The sequence below is a fragment of the Aotus nancymaae genome, unplaced genomic scaffold (assembly GCF_030222135.1).
Source record: "Aotus nancymaae isolate 86718 unplaced genomic scaffold, 86718_ANA_hifiasm-v0.15.2.pri h1tg000058l, whole genome shotgun sequence".
Lineage (NCBI taxonomy): Eukaryota > Metazoa > Chordata > Mammalia > Primates > Aotidae > Aotus > Aotus nancymaae.
This window is the reverse complement of record NW_026988472.1, coordinates 46,092,492-46,114,451: the sequence shown is the minus strand read 5'-3', so window position 1 is coordinate 46,114,451 and position 21,960 is coordinate 46,092,492. Positions and strand designations below refer to the sequence as shown.

The 21,960-nt window shown below is 45.4% G+C and overlaps 1 protein-coding gene and 1 long non-coding RNA gene across 13 annotated transcripts in view; one reads left to right on the top strand and one right to left on the bottom strand.

Moving 5' to 3' along the window:
- FRMPD4 (FERM and PDZ domain containing 4) overlaps positions 1–21,960 on the top strand; it is a 900,683-nt gene that overhangs the window by 874,514 nt on the left and 4,209 nt on the right. For all 12 annotated transcript variants that reach the window (XM_012435175.2, XM_021674826.2, XM_064364515.1 and 9 more), the window contains 5 exons: positions 422–511; positions 1,055–1,237; positions 4,308–4,446; positions 17,891–18,955; positions 19,329–20,615. In XM_012435175.2, the coding sequence (XP_012290598.1) occupies positions 422–511; positions 1,055–1,237; positions 4,308–4,446; positions 17,891–18,955; positions 19,329–20,615 (2,764 nt within the window). The remainder of the gene's footprint in view (positions 1–421; positions 512–1,054; positions 1,238–4,307; positions 4,447–17,890; positions 18,956–19,328; positions 20,616–21,960) is intronic.
- LOC105705366 (uncharacterized) overlaps positions 4,957–21,960 on the bottom strand; it is a 54,350-nt gene continuing 37,346 nt past the window's right edge. The window contains exons 3-7 of the long non-coding RNA XR_010338168.1: positions 16,138–16,262; positions 11,779–12,015; positions 10,258–10,396; positions 7,741–7,931; positions 4,957–5,760 (exon numbers count right to left, since the gene is read on the bottom strand). This is a non-coding gene — a long non-coding RNA (uncharacterized LOC105705366). The remainder of the gene's footprint in view (positions 5,761–7,740; positions 7,932–10,257; positions 10,397–11,778; positions 12,016–16,137; positions 16,263–21,960) is intronic.

Sequence of the window (21,960 nt, the reverse complement as noted above, 5' to 3'; positions counted from 1 at the left end):
ATTCAGGTGAGTCTCTTGTGCAACGGGAATATATCTAGACACCTCATCTTTGTCCGTAATTGCAAGTAGAAGGCACCACTCACCTCTTGAAATCTCCCAGTGAGCAGATGTTCAGTGGAACATTTTATGGTCTCGTTCTCACTTGTTGAGTGCCCTGGCACAGCATATCTATACCCATGAGTGCCCCATACATTGACCCCCTAATAAGTAAGATTTGAATCTTGATGTCATGTTTCAGTCCTTCATCAGGAAGCCAAATATGTAGCGACTTTATTCCTAATGAAGAGTCTTTGTCACACCCCAACTTTTCAGCAGTAAAATCATCCTTCTGTCTTACCCTTGTTTTCTGCTGGTCTCCAGCTGAAATGGAGTCATACCCAGTAGTGTTAACTAACACCTGAGTTTTCTTTTCTCTCCTCAGCTCTCTGCACTACAAGCCAAGGTCCATTATCTCAAGTTCCTCAGTGACCTGCGATTGTATGGGGGCCGTGTGTTCAAGGCAACATTAGTGGTAATTGCTTTTTTCTTTTTTTTTTTCTTTCTCTCGGAAGCCACAGCGGCTCATTCCACCTCTGATGACAAAAGCACATCAGCTGCGAATCTTCTCCAGCCTTCATTTCTAACCAACTTCACAACAGTCTGAAAATATCAGAAGAAATGTTAAACTAGAAAATACCACTGCAGAATGCCCTAGAAAAAGAAATGTGAAGAACCAAGAGAATCAAAGGATTCTAACAATGGCCGTTTTTAAAATCATTGTGCCAGAAGTTGCTTTCACAGTAAAAGAAGAAAGACTAAAAAGAAAAAGCTTATTTCTAAAAGCATCTTATAACTATGAACGTACTGTGCTATAACATTTACTTTCTAATTATTCAGAATTTATCAGAGCCTCAATTCATTCATGTATCTGGTTCTTCTCATTGGATGATTTAGCACAGTATGACCCAGAAACACTTTCCAAAGAAAATGTAATCTTCTAAAAATAGGATCGTAGGTTCAAGTTGGCATGGCGTTTCAGTTCAGTATTTTTATGTTGTCAACCTCTCTTTCTCAGCAGGCAGAAAAGCGCTCGGAAGTGACTCTCCTGGTTGGGCCCCGGTATGGCATAAGCCATGTCATCAACACCAAAACCAATCTGGTGGCCCTTTTAGCCGACTTTAGCCACGTCAACAGGATCGAAATGTTTTCTGAGGAGGAGAGTTTGGTGCGGGTGGAACTCCACGTGCTAGATGTGAAGGCAAGTTTTTCGGATGTTGATACATTGCCTTGCTGTAAATAGCTAATTTCTGATAACACTGCTGGTGTTTACAAGGCAGTCAAGTGTCAATGTGTGCAGAGCATCACAGATGCAACGTAGTGCGGAAAATAATCCACCCAACTCAGGCCTGGGGTGCCCCAGTTCTCACTAAATTGCTGTGTGATTGGGAACAGGTCACTATACTTCTCTGGGCTCAGTTTTTTAATTCATACATGAGAAAACAAGATATATAATTTCTAGGTCCCTTCTGACTATAGAATATGTGATTTATAGTTATAGAGTAGGGGAAACTTTTCTGAACTAACTTTCTAGAATATATGACTCGAATCAAGAGGGGGATTTTCCCCGACTCTCTTTAGAATTCTCACTCCCTTTACTTAGGTTGGGTCCATGTGTGTTTATTCTTTTGGAAAAGCTTGATGTTTTAGTTCTTCTGCCTTCTCATGGTTGTTCTTATCATATGGTAGCAATTGATACAGACTGAACATCTGACCCCAAGAATTTTACGGCCATTCCATTTAAAACAAAAATCTGGCTGGGTGCAGTGGCTCACGCCTGTAATTCCAGTACTTTGGGAGGCCGAGGCAGGCAGATCACGAGGTCAGCAGTTTGAGATAAGCCTTGCCAACATGGTGAAACCCCATCTCAACTAAAAACACAAAAATTAGCTGGGCGTGGTGGTGTTTGCCTGTAATCCTAGCTACTTAGGAGCTGAGGCAGGAGAATCAATTGAACCCAGGAGACAGAGGTTGCAGTGAGCCGAGATCATGCCACTGCACTCCAGCCCAGGTGACAGAGTGAAACTGCATCTCAAAAAAAAAAAAAAAAAAAAAAATCTGAGATGGTCCACAAAGGGCAAAACCCTACTCCCAAAAGAGAATGGGAAATAGTCCAGGTTCCTGGTGTCCACCTTCTTTTCGCAGTAGAGATGAGTTACTGGATTTTGGCAATGGCAATGTTCCTATTGTTTCTATAAAGAAAAGGCACTAGAACAAAGGGCAATAGTGACACCACAAAGGAGACAGCATCAGCCTGGAGGGTGCTCTGAGAACAGCCAGGGAGGACCCAGCCCTACCTGCATCCCCACTAGGGTGGTGTGGGAGGAGTGGATTAACAGTAATTGAGAATGTGGCAAAGCACATCAGAATATACCAGAGAGCTCTGCAGTTGGAACAGATAATCATGAAAGAATGTGGAGGCCGGGCGCGGTGGCTCAAGCCTGTAATCCCAGCACTTTGGGAGGCCGAGGCGGGTGGATCACGAGGTCAAGAGATCGAGACCATCCTGGTCAACATGATGAAACCCCGTCTCTACTAAAAAATACAAAAAATTAGCTGAGCATGGTGGCGCGTGCCTGTAATCCCAGCTACTCAGGAGGCTGAGGCAGGAGAATTGCCTGAACCCAGGAAGCGGAGGTTGCGGTGAGCCGAGATCGTGCCATTGCACTCCAGCCTGGGTAACAAGAGCGAAACTCCATCTAAAAAAAAAAAGAATGTGGAGCTCAGACATGCTGGCTGTGGCCTATGGGATTTCATGGGCTGGATTCAGAGGGTTCCCATTGACTTCATGGCAAGCTGAAAGTGTGAGGATAGACTTGGAATGCCTATCCTACCCCATGAGAAAAAAGGCTGAGAGAAATAGTCCCATCATGGAGACAGGTGGATGAAAAGGTGAACTGGATGCAGTTATTACAGATCTGATTACAGAGATAATCTGTCCTAAACAGAAATGAGTGGCGTGCCTGGCTGATGGTGTCCTGCCTGTATAGAATAATGATGTGGTGGCTTGGACGCTGAGGGGAGACCTCAAATGAAGTGGAAGGAAAGGCAGTTCAACAAGTAGCACAGGGGCTTTGGCAGGGAAGTTACATTCAACCGGCTGGGGTCATTGAACCGGCCAGTGTCCTACACCTAGGAGTGAAAGGAAGAAGCCTGCTGTCTCGCTGTCTCTGTGCCTGTCTTCATATCTTGATTCTTTATTTCTCTCACTTTCTCTTTTGACAAGAATACACCCTTCCTAACTCAATGAGAAAAACTGCTTCATCAAACACTTTTTTCCCCTATAAGCCCCAAATCCATGTCCAGTTGTATAATAACCTCATGGTTTCAAGAGGGTTTTAGGTAGGCCTTTTCTCAACTCCCATGTTTTACCCTCCTGTAAATTTACAATCGCATTTAGAAGCAACCTTTTACTGGATCTCTGGCACTTTTCATTCAGTCTTAGCAGTCATTTCCACTTGAATTGTACCTCTCTTTAACACTAATTTATACTGTGAACCCAAAACTTAATCTTTCTGTAATTTTCAGATTGTGGGTTCACTGCTGGTAACTGAAGTAACTGGTAACTTAACTAGTTAATTTACCAGTTTAACCTGTTTGTTTTTAAATGCTAAAAATGTTAATTATTTGGGAAGAAAACAATCTTTTTTTCATTTCAGTATGGTTTGGGGGCCAGGTGCAGTGGCTCACACCAGCAATCCCAGCACTTTGGGAGGCTGAGGCGGGCAGATCATTTGACGTCAGGAGTTGGAGTCCAGCCTGGCCAAACATGGCAAAACCCCATCTCTACTAAAAGTTCAAAAATTAGCCTGGCGTGGTGGGACATGCCTGTGATCCCAGCTACTCGGGAGGCTGAGGCGTAAGAGTCACTTAAACCCAGGAGGCGGAGGTTGCAGTGAGCCAAGTTCATGGCACTGCGCTCCAGCCTGGGCGACAGAGGGAGAACCTGGCTCAAATATATATATGGCTCTCAAATATATACATACATATATGCACATATATAGACATACACACACATATGTATGTATATATGTATATACACATATACATGACTTGGAAGAGATTCAAAATGTCCAGGCTTTTTAGATGGTGTGTCCTGAATGTTTCTCAGTAAGGCACTTGGTGTTATCCTTGGCTTTTTCTTCTGCTTTGGGTTTCTCCCATGAAATGTTTAATAGCTCCTTTTTCCATAAGCATAAATGCAGCCGTTGACACTCTAGAGACATTATTAAGAATTGATGGCTTTAACCAAAATGTTCTCTTTTGTGTAGCCCATCACGCTTCTGATGGAATCCTCAGATGCCATGAACCTGGCCTGCTTGACGGCTGGATATTACCGGCTGCTTGTCGATTCCAGGAGGTCGATATTTAACATGGCCAACAAGAAAAACACAGCGACCCAGGAAACAGGTATTCTCTTCCTGAACTCATGAAGCACTGACCTCCCTGCAAACACCCCACCTGACAATAATAAGGATGTTTCCTGAAAAGTTAAAATTGTACCCACAAAAAAATCTAATGTACAAATTCAATGTAAAAAGCCTTCAGATACCTCTGATGTGGGCTAATTGTTAAAAGCAAAAATGCTGATTTCTCAGCACATTTGACATATCACTCAGAAATGTCAACCTTGAGTTTATTATCGTGAAAGTCTCTATGGTTGGGTTTTCATGGTGTTACTTTTACAGAGGACTAGTGATGACTTGTGAGCCCCTGCTTTAGGGCTGGTTTCTCCTGGAGGTGTCCTAGGCCTGGTGTCTGGGAGCCTCCTCCCTGTAGTCAGACTTGTTAGACACGTCACTTGCATAAAGAGACCACTAGGCAGGCTTTGTGTGAACAACATGGCTGTTTATTCACCTGGGTGCAGGCAGGCTGAGCCTGAAGAGAGAGTCAGTGGAGGGCGGTAGGATACGAGTTGGTTTTTTAGGTTGGGGCAAGTGGTCAGTTAAAAGTGGTAATCTATTTTAGGGAGGGGAAGGGCATCATGGGATGCATGGTCACAAGGGTAGGGGCCATCTGTTACAAATAGGCATGATCATAAGGGTGGGGTTATCAGTTATAAGCAGAGGGGCGGGGAGGTAAATTACATAGTAATAGTGGTGGGGTCTTGAGAAACCCAGTGTCCAGGGGGGAAATTCTGCGAGGCTGAGCAGGAACAATGGTTGCAGGGGGAGAGCAATTAGTAGAGGCAGGAACAAGTTGTTTGTTTGTTTTACTTCTTACTGTGGCCACCTGGTTAATTGTGGTTACTTCAGACTTTCTGGCTCCTGGGGACCATCCAGAGGTGTATGTGCAGGTCACCAAGGCTATAATAGCCAGGCTTGGACTTGGAGGCCTGGCATTCCCATCTTTTTATAAGGAAAAAAGTTAGTTAGTTAGAGAAGGGAGTAGGGGCGATGTTTCTCATGGCTTCTTTGAGCATGACAGGGCACTGAACAGACACCTAAAAGAAAAGCCCATGATTTTTGTAGTTTAGTAGGCGTTTGGCCAAGTCCTTAGAAACATAATAGCTTTAAGATGGGTGGTGATGAAGCCTTGAGCCAAGGTCAGAATAGTTTCCAGTGTAGGGGGTGCTCCCAGAAGATTTGGACGGCAAGGGATATGTGCAGTTTCTGGAGAGGTGTCACGCTGCATCTTGACATTAGCTGGGCTCTGCCTGGAGCTCATGAGTGATGGATTGGTATTTTTGGTTGATCCTAGAAGGGTGAAGACTGCGAAATAGGGCTGGAGAGATAAGACAGGCAAATAACCGGGGAGAGTTGCCAAGGCATCTTGTCTTAAGCAGCTGAGGGGTCCTGGGACAGGGGGTGATATTGTGAGGTTGTTAAAAGTAGCATTTGCCATATAGAGTGATTAGTGATGGCCTGGATATGGTTTTATAGGAATTGAGAAACTAATCGGAAAACCCAAGGTCTGAGTAAGAGGAGAAGGAAGACAGGTATTAAAGGAATGAGGACTGGAAAAAGTCATGTCATTCAGCTAGAAAACAGCCAAGTCGATTTGGCATAGTTGTTTGCCTGGTAGCAAATTTTGGGACCTTGTCTTTGAGCCTTTTGATATTATAAACAAACTAGGCCGGACTGATTTAAGTAAAAACAGCATTCTTTATTTAGAAATAATGTTTTGACAGAGGTGGCGACCCCTGCTCTGCCAGTTCCAAGGTCTACAGTGGAGGCTGCAATCCCTATTCCCACGAGTAATGGAATTGGCTGGATGACCCTTTTTGTTAGTAGGGGTCATTAGGGGGACAGGCAGTTGTTCATTGCTACTGGCAAATCAGATTCTAGGAATAAGGAAGACTAAGGCACAGGTGCCTGTCCGGTTAGTAGGTAGACACATATAGGTGGAAGAGCCACATGAGAAAAAGGCCTGGGGCGAGGCAGAATGAAAATGTAGGGTGACAAGGTGGGAGGGATCCTTGAAAGGGGAGTTAGGTACCCAAACTCCTAAAGATCCTGCAAGGACAGCAGCAGTTAGAGGTTGAGAGGGAGATTGATGGGGTAACCGTGTAGTGGAGACAGTTTGATTTTCATCATGTATGAGGAAGCATGTAGTATTAACAAACAGTCCGCTGCTAACATTTGTAGGGCCGGGAATGAGTAAGCATGAAGAGGGGCTAGGAGAAGAATCCGAGGAACAGGCAGAGGGTGGCCAAGGACGGAGCGAGAGAGAAGGTGCCGATCTAGACAATAATAACTTAATATTTTTGAGGTTATTAGTAGTGCTAGAGGGTTTGTCAGTAAAGCAAAGTGAATATGCTCCTAAAGGCATATTAACATGTGTGTCAGGGCTTTGGAGATGAAGAACAAAGGAGCACTTGGAAGGTGGAAGATTATCCAAGGGAATTCCAGTGGTTCGTTGATGGGAAATGCATAGAGGAACTGGAGTGGGGATAGTTGTGTGTGTAGTAAGGGGTCCCAATATGGGTGGAGTGGAGTTGATATGAGGTGAGAGTTGCTATAAATAGTTGCAGAGAAGTATAGCAGCTTGTTGGTATGAAATGCTTGAGGATGTCTTGGTGAACTCATCTAAGAAATAGAGAAGCTCCATGGGAGGGTAGAGATGGGGCTGTTAAGAGAAGTGCGGAGGTGTAGGGAGACGGGAGAGGTAGCCTGATCGGCTGGCAGGGCAGGAATAGCCGTTTAAGGAGAGGAGAAAGGGAGATGCAGAGCCAGCAATTTTTTAGCCAACAATGGGTTGGAATCAGTGAAGAGGGAATGGGTTAGATTGACGGTATGTTGAAGGTAATTAGCAAGGGATAGGGAGTGACAGAATGGGACTAAGAGGGAGCAGAAAAGTAAAGAAGAGAACTTGATTAGGGTGGAAGAATTGGAGCGTCCCTTGCCATGTAAGACCATTTATCCACTCAAGGAAGAAGTCAAGGGTGGAAGTTCATGGGTAGAACCACGATGTCAGCTAAAATGGTCTGGAGGAAAGCGGTGAACCGGCAAGGCTGCAGGTGTAGGGCATTTAAATGTAGATAAGAAGGGCAACCAGAAGTATGATTAGACAGAAAGCAACAGAAATAGAGAACCTGTGATGTGTTCATCAAGTTTTAGGGGTGACTGTGTAGAGTCCTGTTACAAGTAGCAAAGTTAAGAAAAGGATTCCTGTCAATGTTAGAATATAATCTAAACTCCTGTGGTTTGTTTCTACTCTTCAGGAATTCGAGTTAGCTTAAGAGAAGTAGGAGAGAGTACTCACAACTTCCAAGAGGAGGCGGATGGCCTAGGCTGGTCATCGGATGGAGAACCCAATGGGGAGGGTCTTGTAGACAGCAGTTAGGGTACTGTAGACAACCAGGTAGGGACCCTTCCACCGAGGCTGTAGAGCTGGAGAGGTTACATCCTTGACTAGCACTGATCCAGCTAAGGTGTCCTCATAAGGCCGGGTACCTGGAGTGGGTAAGAGGCAGCTTGCCGAATTTCCTGCCTAGTTTGTTGGAGAACTGGAAGATCGTCTTCAAGAGGACTAGCGTCTGGGAGAATGTTAGGCCCAAGCAAAAAGGTACGGCCATATTAGAGTTCAAAGGGGCTGTATCCTGTGGGTTTCCGGGAAGTGGCATGAATTCTGAGGAGAGCGATAGGTAGAAGGGATACCAGTCCTTTTGAAGGGTGAGTTTGGTTAAGATGTGTTTTTAGAAGGCCGTTAGCTTTTTCTACTTTCCTGATGACTGCGGGTGGTAAGGGGCATGGAGAGTCCGTGGAATGCTAAGGGCCTGAGAGACTGCTTTGGTGATTTGGCTAATGAAAGCAGGGCCATTGTCAGATTGTATGGAAGTAGACAGGCCAAATCAGGGAATGATATTTAACAGACAAGAAATAACATCAATTGCCTTTTCTCTTCCTAATTCACCCTGTAAAGGTATCTACCCATACAAGAAGATAGTTGAATTTTCTGATACGAGGCAAATGAGGCCAATCTTGTGTGGGGACAAATCCTCGTGCTTGGTGGGTGGGAAAGGGAGGAGATCTTTAAAATCCCTGGGGATTTGTAGAGTGGCAGATGGAGCACTGAGATGAAATGGTTTTAAGGATGGACTTGCATGAAGGTTAGGAGGTAGAGGTTCTAAGAGACAGGCCAAATGCTTATATTCCACATGAACATGGTTATGAAAGGAAGAAAGGACAGATGGGCTTGCGAGTCAGGAAGAAGGAATTTTCCTTGATTCAAAAACCAACTGCCTTGAGTGGGAAGTTACCAGTAGGTTAAGGATTTAGAAGGCGAGTAAGTAGGAGTACTTGATGAAAAAGAAAAGAAGATATTGTCCGCTAGGAGGGGATATTGGTGCATTTGCTGCCTTCTTAGCTGTTTCATTGGCAGACGCATTTCCGTGGGCAATGGGATCTAAAAAGTTTTTTGGTGTCCTTTAGAGTGGACGACTCCAGCCTTAGGGAGGGCGTTTATTAAGGGGGCATTGATAATAGAAGACCCCTGTTTGGTAAGAAGAAAACCTTTTTCTGCCCATATGGCAGCATGGATGTGGAAGGCATATTTAGAGTCAGTCTAGATATTTACATGTAGTCTTAGCAAGAGGGAGCACGGGTTAAAGCAACGAGTTCAGCTTGCTGAGAAGTGGTTGGTAGAGGGAGGGAGTGTGGCAGCCTCAATGACAGATGATTGGGATACAACCGCATAACCAGCTTTGGCCAACTGACTGGGCTTTGAAGAACTGCCATTAATAAACCATGTTTGTTTGGTCTGGGTCTGGAATGGGAACGAGAAATATGTGGAAACGGGGAGGATGCTATATGAATTAGGGAGATACAGTTATAGGGTTTGGGACTTGTGTCTATGTGTGGTATTAGATGAGAGGCTGGATTAAAATCGGGGCTGTGTGCAATAGTCACAGTGGGAGTGTCGATAACGAGTGAATAGAGTTGGATAAGATGTGGGACGGGTAACAGATGTGGGAGATGCGAAGAGGAGAGGATACTAAAGCCTGAAGACTGCGAGAGCTGTATAGAGAGAGGCAGAGCCTGCGATGTTGAAGGCCTCAGGAAGGAGTAGAGCAGAGGCAGCTGCCGCACGCAGGCATGAGGGCCAGCCTAGGACAGTGAGGTCAAGTTGTTTAGAAAGGAAGGCAACAGGACGCAGACCTGGCTCTTGTGTAAGAACTCCAACTGCGTAACGCTGAATTTCAGCAGTGTATAAGGAATAGGGGTGGGTTGGATTAGTTTCGCCAAGAATGGGTTAAGGATTTCGTACAGGTGTTGGAAATAATAGATGCAATTAAGTGGGGCAGCCAAGGGAGCGGGAGGAATAGGCAGAGTGGTTACACGGGATACCTTGGAAAAGAAGGTTATCTAGAAGAGAGTTAAGGCAGCAGGGGTGGAACCAGGAAATGTCTTGGCACACAAACAGGATGGATGGGGACGTGGTGTCCCACACCCTAGGCTTAAGGTAGGGGAACGTAAGGGGAGCTGTTGAGGGAGGTCTGGGTTCTGGGAGGAGGGAAGCAATGAGGTGTGGCTGGAACCCAGGAACAGTTAAGGAGGCAGACAATTTTGTTAGACTATCTTGGCCTAACAGAGGAACTGGACAAGTGGGGATGATTAGGAAAGAATGTGGAAAGGAGTGCTGGCCTCATTGACACTAGACTTGGGGGGTTTGGGGAGGCCTGGAAGCCTTGCCATCAATTCCTACAACAGTTATGGAGGCCAAGGAGGCAGGTTAGCATGGGAGTGGGTGGCCCCTGGATTGAGAAGGGGACGGACTTACCCTCCACCGTAAAAGCTGCCTGAAGCTCGGCATCCGAGCTGGTCCAGGGGGCCTCCGAGATGTTCAGGCAGCATCAGTCTTTAACCACCAAGCCGAGGAGCAGTGACGTGAGTTGGACAGTCCGACTTCCAGTGGGGGCCTGCACAGACAGCACAGGGCTTAGGAGGAATCCCAGGCTGCGGGCATTCCTTGGCCCACTGGCCAGGTTTCTGACACTTGAAGCAAGGTCTGGGAGGGGCAGCTGGACACTGGAATCTGGGCGCTTTGAGGTCTTTGTGAGCCAGTGGTGTGGCTGAGGTTTGTCTTAGGACAGAGGCAAGAAATTGCAGTTCTAAATGCATTGCCGCTTGGCGGCTTCCTGCCGACTGTTAAACACCTCGAAGGGGAGGTTAATTAATTCTTCTTGTGGGGTTTGAGGGCCAGATTTTTATTTCTGTAGCTTTTTTAATGTTAGGGGATGATTGGGTGATAAATGTTTTTCAGAGGTAAGGATGACATTTATGTTACTCCAGGTGAGATAATAATAAAGAGAAAGGAACATGTCCCCTAACCATGCCTTAGGCTCCAGCCACCTCTCTAAGGGGGAATTTTGGGGCAGGAGCAGAGGAGTTAGCCCCGGGCTAAACTGCAAGCCTGATGGGGTATGAGGTGGAGAGGTGATGGGAAGGGCATAAGGAGGTGGGTTGAGGGCAGAGGAGGGAGGCTCTGGGGGGTCGGGGTTACGGCCTGGATTAGGGTCTGGTTCGGACAGGCAGGGAGAAGAAAGGTCAGAAGGGTCAATGGACAAGGAGGATTCTGAATCACTGGCAGAGGTAGGAGTGGATGGAAGGGAGAGAAGGAAAATTTGGGATGAGTTGCATTGAGAGCAGAGATTAGGGAGGGATTGGAATGTAAAAAAAAAAAAAAAAATGCCTGGACATAGGGAATTTCAGACCATTTGCCCGTTTGTTGACAAAAATTGTCTAGGTGTTGCAGAATAGAAAAATTGAAAGTGCCGTTTTCTGGCCGTTTAGAGCCATTGTCCAATTTATATTGTGGCCAAGCAGTATTGCAGAAAATAAGACCCTTAGGTTTTAGGTCAGGTGAGTAGGTCAGATGAGAGCCAGAGAGGTTTGAGGGGTTTTTTTTTTTAGAACACAGGCTAAGGGAGAGGAGGGAGGAATGGAGGGTGGCGGAGACAAGGAACGTGAATGGAAGACCACGCAGCTTAGCAGGCATCCCAGACTAAATCTTGGTCTGTACCTGGGGTGAACTGGTCAAAGGGGGCGCCCCCACGTTGATCCGTCACCTAGGAGTGAGTGCAAGTGAGTGACCAGAGCAGATGTCTCCGCAATGATCAGTCACCAAGGGAAGACTGTCTTCCCGGTTCCGTGATCCACATGGGATTTTTTCTGGTCGTGAATCTCACAGAAAGTCCTGTCTTTCTTGTCTCCACTGAAAGGGAGAGGAAAATGAAACTGAAAGGAGAAGGCTGACAGGTAGTGAGAAGGGCTAAGAGAAGAGTGGAGGCAAACCGCTTACCTGATCTGAGGATGGTGAGCGGATCGTGGGCTGGTCTGATGAGCCTAGGTCATAGGTAGATCTCTTCACGGAGGGAGCACAAGGAGTAGGGACGGGAGGTTTGGTCTCCCGTAGGAGTTCCCCTTTCCCAGGTTTTGGCATCAAATGTTAGGCATGTCACTCGGGTAAAGAGTCCACCAGGCAGGCTTTGTGTGAGCAACATGGCTGTTTATTCACCTGGGTGCAGGCGGGCTGAGTCTGAAAAGAGAGTCAGTGGAGCACAGTGGGATAGGAGTTGGTTTTATAGGTTGGGGCAAGTGGTCAGTTAAACGTGGTAATCTATTTTCAGGAGGGGAAGGGTATCAGGGGATGCATGGTCACAAGGGTAGGGGCATATATTATAAACAAGCATGATCATAAGGGTGGGGGTTATCAATTACAAGCAGAGGGGACGGTGGGTAAATTACATAGTTAGAGGGGTGGGGTCTTGAGAAACCCAATGTCCAGGGTGGAAATTCCACAAGGCTGAGCAGGAACAATGGTTGCAGGTTGCAGGGGGAGAGCAATTAGTGGAGGCAGGAACAAGTTTTTTGTTTTACTTCTTTCTGTGACCACCTGGTTACTTGTGGTTACTTCAGACTTTCTGGCTCCTGGGGACCATCCAGAGGTGCACGTGCAGGTCACCAAGGCTATAATGGCCAGACTCGGAGGCCTGACAAGACTTATGCCCAGGATTCTGGGAACTTTACAAACAGGAAGACGTGGTTATTGCCTAGCACTTGGACTTCTGGGGGCACTAGAAGAGAACCGAAGCCATCTTGGATCCATAATGGGAGCACCCAGATGGCAAAGGCATCAAATAATTCAATTCAGTCACTTGACAGAACAAAAGGACCCCCACGGTGAGGACAGGGAGTGCTGCAAATGTTAAATTGATTATTCCTTTGACAGCAGGTGGTTTTCATTGGTTTTAGGACATTTTTTTCTTCAGTTATTTAAGCATTTTCCTTCATCTACAGTGGATGCTTAGTAAATGTCACTGATAGATGCCACCACTCTATGCACAGCCACTGACCGGTTAAAAAAATTATAGCCAGAGTTCCATAATTGGGGTTTCTTTTAAAAGAAAGGGGGATTCTTAAAAACAAATTTTACTGTTGCGTCTCTTTTTTTCTACCCCCTCAACCCCGCATTTCTCAGAGAAAATGAAGGGAGGAAAAAAGAGAAGGACGTTCTCTCACTGTTAAACTGAGCAGAAACATCAATCCTTATTCCCTAAATGTACTGCAGTACGTAGACACGCTCACACATGCATACAGACCCACACACAGTTTACTATGATGGCCAGTGAGTGGAAGCAGCTCAGGCATAGAAAAAGGAAAGCCAGAAACAAGGAGAGATGGACAAACCACGTTAGAGGGCAACACTTGGACTTTCAAGTCAAATCAGTCTAAGCTTGAGTTTCTTCATTTGTAAAATGGGATTAAAAAACTAGCTTGCAAGGATTAGAAAAAATCATCTAGGTACATCATCTAAAATGACTCTATTAATAACTAACTGGCAGTGAAAGAAAAAACGGTGGCACTGAGAATGACAGAGATAGATAGATAGATAGATGCTGGGTGCAGTGGTTCATGCCTATAAGCCCAAACACTTTAGGAGGCTGAGGCAGGAGGCTCGCTTGAGCACAGGAGTTTGAGACCAGACTGGGCAACAAAGGGAGACCCCCGTCTCTACAAAAATTATAAAAATTAGCCAGGTGTGGTGGCACACGCCTGTAGTCCCAGCTACACGGGAGGCTGAGGTGGCAAGATACCTTAAGCCTAGGAGGTCAAGGCTGTAGCGAGCTAGGACTACACCTCTAAAAATTAGCAAGTGACAGAAACACATAAATGTTTACAAATAAATACAGAAGGCCAGGTGTGGTGGCTCACGCCTGTAATCCCAGCACTTTGGGAGGCTGAGGTGGGTGGATCATGAGGTTAGGAGATAGAGACTACCCTGGCCAACATGGTAAAATCCCACCTCTGGTAAAAATACAAAAATTAGCGAGGCATGATGGTATGCACCTGTAGTCCAGCTACTCAGGAGGTTGATGCAGAAGAATTGCTTGAACCCGGGAGGTGGAGATTGCACCACGGCACTCCAGCTTGGGCAAGACCGTCTCAAAAATATAAAAATATAGAAAAGGAAAGAATAAAAAGCAGGTGACAGGTGTTCACTGGGTTTGGCAATAAACGTTTTTTTCTTCTGAGATGGAGTCTCGCTCTGTTGCCCAGGCTGGAGTACAATGGTGTGATCTCGGCTCACTGCAACCTCTACCTCCCAGGTTCAAGTGATTCTCCTGCCTCAGCCTCCCAAGTAGCTGGGATTACAGGCGTGTACCACCATGCCCAACTAACTTTTGTATTTTTAGTAGAGACAGGGTTTCACCATGTTGGGCAGATTGGTCTTGAGCTCCTGACCTTGTGATCCGCCCACCTCTGCCTCCCAAAGTGCTGGGATTACAGGAGTGAGCCACCATGCCCAACAGGCAGCAAACATTTTTATGACCACATGTTTTCATTGAGCTAGGAGATTTAGAGCATTTTAATGCTGACCTTTTAAATTCCAGTGAAAGCTGGGCACGGTGGCTCATGCCTGTAGTCTCTGCACTTGGGGAGTCCCAGGTGGGTGGATCAGTTGAGCCCAGGAGCTTGAGAACAGCCTGAGCAACAAAGTGAAACCCTGTATCTACAAAAGAAAATTTAAAAACTAGCCATGTGTGTTGGCATACACCTGTCGTCTCAGCTACTTGGGAGGCTGAGGTGGGAGGATCACGTTAGCCGGGAGGTCAAGGCTTTAGTGAGCCAAGCGCACTAGTGCACTCCAGCCTGGGTGACGAAGCAAGATCCTGTCTCTAAAAAAAGAAAAGAAATTCCAAAGAGCAGTTCAGCAATTTGACACAATTGTTTTCTATTGGAAAACCAGTTTTTGGCTTTTTATTTTCAAATTTTAAAGTTTATCTTGAAGATCAATCCTTTCCTCATGGACTATAAAGATTGTAGAGGCATATGAAGAAATCCAAACCCACTATTCTAAACATGGTTACAGTTATAAGGGTCTCCACTCTGTCCCATTCACAGTGACCCACAACATAAGGTTTAGTAGAACTGCAAGAGGCAAAAACTTAGTTACAAAAAGTATTATTATTGTGGGGAAAGAATGGGACTTCAGTCTCACCATCATGTCTCCCAGTTCCAAATAGCTCTCCCCACTGTCAAAGACAGAGGGCCGGAGGTAGGTGGAGAGAGACAGAAGCAAGGATAAGGGAAAGAGAGCACACTCCAAAAAGAAACCGATAGACCGAGGTTGAACAGCAGTCTTGGCCTGGCATACTCTAATGGCTAAAAGCACTCTCTTCTCTTCAGAAACTCCCAAAAGATCTGAGAGTCAAGAAATACAGAACGTAAGTCCCATCAGGCTAGCTCTTCCCTAGTCCATTCTCTCCTTCCACTCTGTTGGAGACTGGGCTACAGAATAGATCCCAGCCCCCAACCTACATTCTTCCACGTCTCCAAAATTATTCCAGGAAGCCAAATCAGTAGATCCTTCTGGGAAGAAGCCAGATTGAGGACATTTATTTTTTGAGATGAAGTCTCGCTTTGTCGCGCAGACTGAGTACAGTGGCATGATCTCAGCTCACTGCAACCTCCGCCTCCTGGGTTCAAGCAATTCTCCTGCCTCAGCCTCCTCAGTAGCTGGGATTACAGGCACCCGCCACCACGCCCAGCTGATTTTTTGTATTTCTTTTAGTAGAGATGGGGTTTCACTATGTAGGCCAGGCTGGTCTCGAACTCCTGACCTGGTGATCCGCCCACCTCGGCCTCCCAAAGTGCTGGAATTATAGGCATGAGCCACCGCGTCCAGCTGCACATATTTTCATCTCACCTCAAATTGATCCCAGACCTTAGTCAAGATCTCCAATAAGAAAGAGCCCCCATTTCTTCTTCTCTATCCTGAAAATTAGCCTTTAACCACTTTCAAAATCCATGGCCGCACATAGGTATGCATCTCTGGGCTTTAGGAGGGTCTCAGTAAGTATCCATCAACTTGCTTTGAGCCTGCTGGCACCTATTCAGTTTTCTTGTTCATCTAAACCAGAGTTGGCAAACTATGGTCAATGGGCCAAATCATGTTCTTGCAAATAAAGTTTTATTGGAACTCAATCCCGCACATTGTTTTACTTTCCTAAGGCTGCTGGAACAAATTCTCACAAACTTGGGAGCTTTACACAACATAAACTTATTCTCCCACACTTTTGGAAGCCACGAGTTCAAAACCAGGATGTTAACAGGGTCATGCTCCCTTCAAAGGCGTTAGTGGAGGGTTTCTCCTTACCTCCTCCCACTTCTGGTGGCCACCAGCGTTCCTTGTAGCTGCGTAACTCCAGTCTCTGCCTCTGTCTTCACGTGGTCATCTCCTCTTCTCTGTGGCCCCAATCTCTCTGCCGTTGAATTTAGGGCCTAGGCAGATAATTAAGAATAATCTCATCTCAAGATCCTTAACTCTGCAAGACATTTTTCCAAATAAGGTCACATTCACAGAGTGGACATATCTTCTGGGGGCCACCATTCAACCCATACACCCATTTGTTTATGTAGCATCTATGGCTACTTTCATGTTAAAACAGCCAAGTTGAGTAGTTACTCAATTGAATGGTTAGACCACAAAACCGAAATATTTACCATCCGGGCCTCCCTTTACAGAAAATGTTTGCCAAGCCCTGGTCTAAAGCTGCCTTACAATGCAACTTTGCTGAACTACTGTTCCTCCCGCAACAATCCACACTCACACACACACTTCGCCCCACAGGCACATCCAGTCATAATCTAAATTGTTGTTTTTAATAAAATAATGCTGAACCCCCAACAAGGTGTATTTATTGTAAGGTAAGATGTAAATATGGCCAGTGTATAATTCAATGTCTTCAAAATTTTATCTCTTACTGTTCATGAAAATACATGAATTTATTAAAATGACCCTGAGAACTGTTCAGCATTAAGTCCATTGCATGATTTGTGGGGAGCAGAAACCTCTTTGGTAAACCTGTACTTTTCCCGCATGTGTCTTGCACATCTGATGTGAGTTACACAAACTTGTGCTATTTGAGGGAACAGATGGGAGAATAGTATGGCCCTAAATTTTTCTCAGAATGTTGCCTCTGGAATCTACAAGGCAGTATCAACAGAATGACCTAGTTCTCTGTCTTGTTAAATATCAGAGCAAATCCCCACATCAAAATTCCAGATTGAAACACCCTTGAAGAGCAAACACAGTAATAGTATTTCAACTGAGGTTTTGTCATTTTAATTCACGAGGAACATCAAATCTTCAAGAGTTCCCATGATACAAATAATAATGGAAATTAAATATTAATTATGCCTAGAAATTACAGAGAAAAGTACATGACCTGTAACCACTCCACCTTATGCATTTTATATACATACACACGCAGGCATGCATACTGACATTTATACATGAATATTTTAACATCCACTAGGATATCAGAAAACTGAAGATAGAAGTTTTATACGATCATTACAATATGTATGTTAATTTCCTAAAAAAAAATATGGTAAAACTGTGACAGTCTTTGACCATCTCTGAACTCAGTGAGGAAAACATTCATTATCTTCCTCCACAAACTAGGGAATATTAGATCTCACTTTACAAAGAAAAGGAAAATCTATTTTCTGGAATAACAGCCTACTGAAATCTCACCTTTAAGGGTTGTAAAAAGCACATTTTAAATTCACATTCGTAGATATCAATGAAGGCTTTTAACAACAGAACCAAGGGTCAGATGGAATTAAGCTATACTTCCCTAGCCCCAGATGATATTACATTTGATCAAATAGCAATTCTAGTTTATGCAGTATCAATATGCAGCATTGATTCTGTTAACGTCGGTTCTCCTAACCCAAGGAATTCTTACACCCGAATTGACAAGTACTATATTTGGGTAGCTGTAAACCTGTATTTATACAAGTGATGCTACAAGCCATGAAATTAAAAAACAGAGACGAGCCCCGCCCTCCACCCAGAACCAGACAGCACAGTAATGTGTCTTTGCATGATTCTTTCTCTTTAGGAACTGAAAACAAGGGGAAGCATAACCTCCTTGGTCCAGATTGGAACTGTATACCCCAAATGACCACCTTTATTGGCGAAGGGGAACAAGAAGCCCAGATAACATACATAGATTCAAAGCAGAAGGCGGTGGAGATCACAGACAGCACCATGTGTCCAAAAGAGCACCGGCACTTGTACATAGACAACGCCTATAGTACAGATGGACTTAACCAGCAGCTGAGCCAGCCCGGGGAGGCCCCCTGTGAGGCGGACTACAGAAGTCTAGCTCAGCGGTCCCTATTGACCCTCTCAGGACCAGAAACTCTAAAGAAAGCACAGGAATCTCCGAGAGGAGCTAAAGTGTCCTTTATTTTTGGAGACTTTGCCTTGGATGATGGTATTAGTCCCCCAACGCTCGGCTATGAAACGCTACTAGATGAGAGTCCTGAAATGCTGGAGAAGCAGAGAAATCTCTACATCGGCAGTGCCAATGACATGAAAGGCCTGGATCTCACTCCAGATGCAGAGGGCATCCAGTTTGTGGAAAATTCTGTGTATGCAAACATAGGCGATGTGAAGAGCTTCCAGGCCACGGAGGGGATTGAGGAGCCCCTCTTGCATGACATCTGTTACGCAGAAAACACCGATGACGCAGAGGACGAGGACGAGGTGAGCTGCGAGGAGGACCTCGTGGTGGGGGAGATGAACCAGCCGGCCATCCTCAACCTGTCTGGGTCAAGTGATGACATCATTGACCTCACATCCCTACCCCCTCCAGAAGGTGATGACAACGAGGATGACTTCCTGTTGCGTTCTTTGAACATGGCCATTGCCGCACCCCCACCTGGCTTTAGAGACAGTTCAGATGAAGAGGACTCTCAGACCCAGGCAGCTTCCTTCCCCGAGGACAAGGAGAAAGGCAGCAGCCTGCAAAATGATGAGATCCCCGTGTCCCTCATTGACGCTGTGCCCACCAGCACCGAAGGCAAGTGTGAGAAGGGACTGGATAATGCCGTCGTCTCCACGCTGGGAGCTCTAGAGGCTCTATCCGTGTCAGAAGAACAGCAGACCAGTGACAATTCAGGTTCTTTCACAATTGTTACATTCATTCACTGATAACCATATCATTCCATCCTTCCAAGTCATTTGCCCTTGGAGTCCTGTTACGTGGTGTTCTCCATTTCACACATGTCCCATTTCATAAATGTGCTGAAACTACCATCATGGGTTTGTGTGTGTGTGTGTATGTGATTTCCTGTTATTTTTTTTTTTAAAAAAAAAACATAAGGCACATCTCTCCCCCATTTCTGGAACAACTGTGCAATAAACTCAGAGTCCTTACTGAAAAGGGAAAAACTTGGTATTTTGTTTTAATAATAACGAGTCCCATTTTCTTACATGTCTCCAAGTGCCTCTGATGCATCCATTAATCAGTTCTTGTTTTTTACGGCATGCAGGTGTAGCCATCTTGCGGGCTTATAGTCCTGAGTCTTCGTCAGACTCAGGCAATGAAACTAACTCTTCTGAAATGACTGAGAGTTCTGAACTGGCCACAGCACAAAAACAGTCAGAAAACCTCTCCCGCATGTTCTTGGCCACTCACGAAGGCTACCACCCCCTTGCAGAAGAACAGACCGAGTTCCCGGCCTCCAAAACCCCCGCTGGGGGCTTACCTCCAAAGTCCTCACACGCCCTGGCTGCTAGGCCAGCAACCGAACTCCCGCCCAAAGTTGTGCCTTCCAAGCAGTTACTTCACTCAGACCACATGGAGATGGAGCCTGAAACCATGGAGACTAAGTCGGTCACTGACTATTTCAGCAAACTGCACATGGGGTCGGTGGCATACTCCTGCACTAGCAAAAGGAAAAGCAAGCTGGCCGATGGTGAGGGGAAGGCACCCCCTAATGCGAACACAACAGGAAAAAAACAGGGGACCAAAACAGCAGAGATGGAGGAGGATGCCAGTGGGAAGTTTGGTACTGTGTCTTCACGGGACAGTCAACACCTGAGCACTTTTAACCTGGAGAGAACTGCCTTTCGCAAGGACAGCCAAAGATGGTATGTGGCCGCTGAAGGTGGGGTGGCTGAAAAAAGTGGATTGGAAGCAGCATCGGGGAAAACCTTTCCAAGAGCTTCTGGTCTTGGGGCAAGGGAGGCCGAAGGGAAGGAAGAAGGAGCTCCTGATGGAGAAGCCAGTGATGGCTCAGGACTTGGTCAAGGGGACCGCTTCTTAACTGACATGACCTGTGCATCTTCAGCCAAAGACTTAGATAACCCAGAGGACGCTGACTCGTCCACCTGCGACCATCCTTCCAAGCTTCCTGAGGCTGATGAGAGTGTGGCCCGCCTTTGTGACTACCACTTAGCCAAGCGGATGTCATCGCTGCAAAGCGAGGGCCATTTTTCTCTGCAGAGCTCCCAAGGCTCTTCAGTGGATGCAGGCTGTGGCACGGGCAGCAGTGGCAGCGCCTGTGCCACACCCGTGGAGTCGCCGCTCTGTCCCTCCCTGGGGAAGCACTTGATTCCTGACACTTCTGGGAAAGGCGTGAATTACATTCCTTCAGAGGAGCGAGCCCCTGGGCTTCCCAACCATGGAGCCACCTTTAAGGAACTGCACCCACAGACAGAAGGGATGTGTCCACGGATGACAGTGCCTGCTCTGCACACAGCCATTAACACCGAACCCCTGTTTGGCACATTGAGAGATGGATGCCATCGGCTCCCCAAGATTAAGGAAACCACAGGTACAGCCATGATGGATTTAGCACTTTATTTTATTTAGCACCGTATTTACAACAAACTTAAAAACAAAGTCTGGAAGAAAAGTAAAAGGTAGAATTTTTAAAGGCCACAGAACTGTAAAGTACCAATCATGGATCCCCTGGTATTAAATACTAAAGATTATAAAACTGAAAATGGTATTTGCTCTTTATAATCTTGCTCTGTGCTTGCTTTCAGAATTTGATGGGGCAATATGTTTTTCCTAAATTCTAAATGCAGATGTTTAGCAATGCCCAGTGTGGCTTTTAGTTATGTGACTCTAAGCAATACTATCATATAACAGTTTGATTTTCTTCCCAAGACATCTGATTTCTAATTCTGCCATTCCATTATTGAGCCACAAGGAAGGATAAGAGAAGAGGTTATCAGGGAGACTGGAGGGGGTTGGAGAGCTCATTTGCCTTTGAGCAACCTTACTGATTGCTCCCTACTCTGTACGATTGCCCTAAATGGATGTTCTGAAGTGTCTGACATACCCCAATGTCAGGAAGATTTTGAGGTTATGCCTGATGAGCTGCTTTCTTTTCCCCAAAATAATAAAGTGTAAACACATGTAGAAACAAGAACACATCCACCTTCTGTATCCCGCCTTCACCATCCCGCCACTAAATGGCACGCATTCCCTCATTGATCCACTTGGCTGGCCATCACATGGCAAAAACAGATAGTCTTTCATACTTTCGTATTTCAAATTATGTCATCAATAGTGTCTTCTTCATACGGGTCAATACAAGTTAGTGAGATCTTATGTTGGTCATTTTCTGTTCTTTTACGATTTTCTACTCTCTGAAAACCCACCACTGGCTTTACCTGCCTTGGAAAAGCTATCTGTAAATGTTACCTATGTCATCACCCCAACTGCATCTTTACCTCTAAACTAACGAAATCACACTATTTCATCCTTCATGGTTTATAAAGAACTTTCACTCGAGTTACCTCTTGCTTGTCACAAAAATTTTGTGAGACGGGAATTATTTGCTTCACATCACAGCCTTTCTTAAAGAAAAAAATTGAGCAACTGGCCCAGTGTCTTAACTTCAGACCTTATACCAGGCAAACCTCATACTCTCTCCTCTTTAAAAGATTTGTTTATTTCATTTGCATTAATTAACCCACTTCTTTAAAAAGGAGAAAGTAACTGATGCCAGGTTTAACCTAATTCCCTTGAAATGAAACTTGATATCTTCAATATATTTGAATAATCTATACATAGGATCTGTGTTTTCTGTGTCTAAACTTTGAAAAGTAGATACTGGGAGCAAGGCAATTCATGAAATAACATTGTCTCCTTGAAAATATTTGGGACTT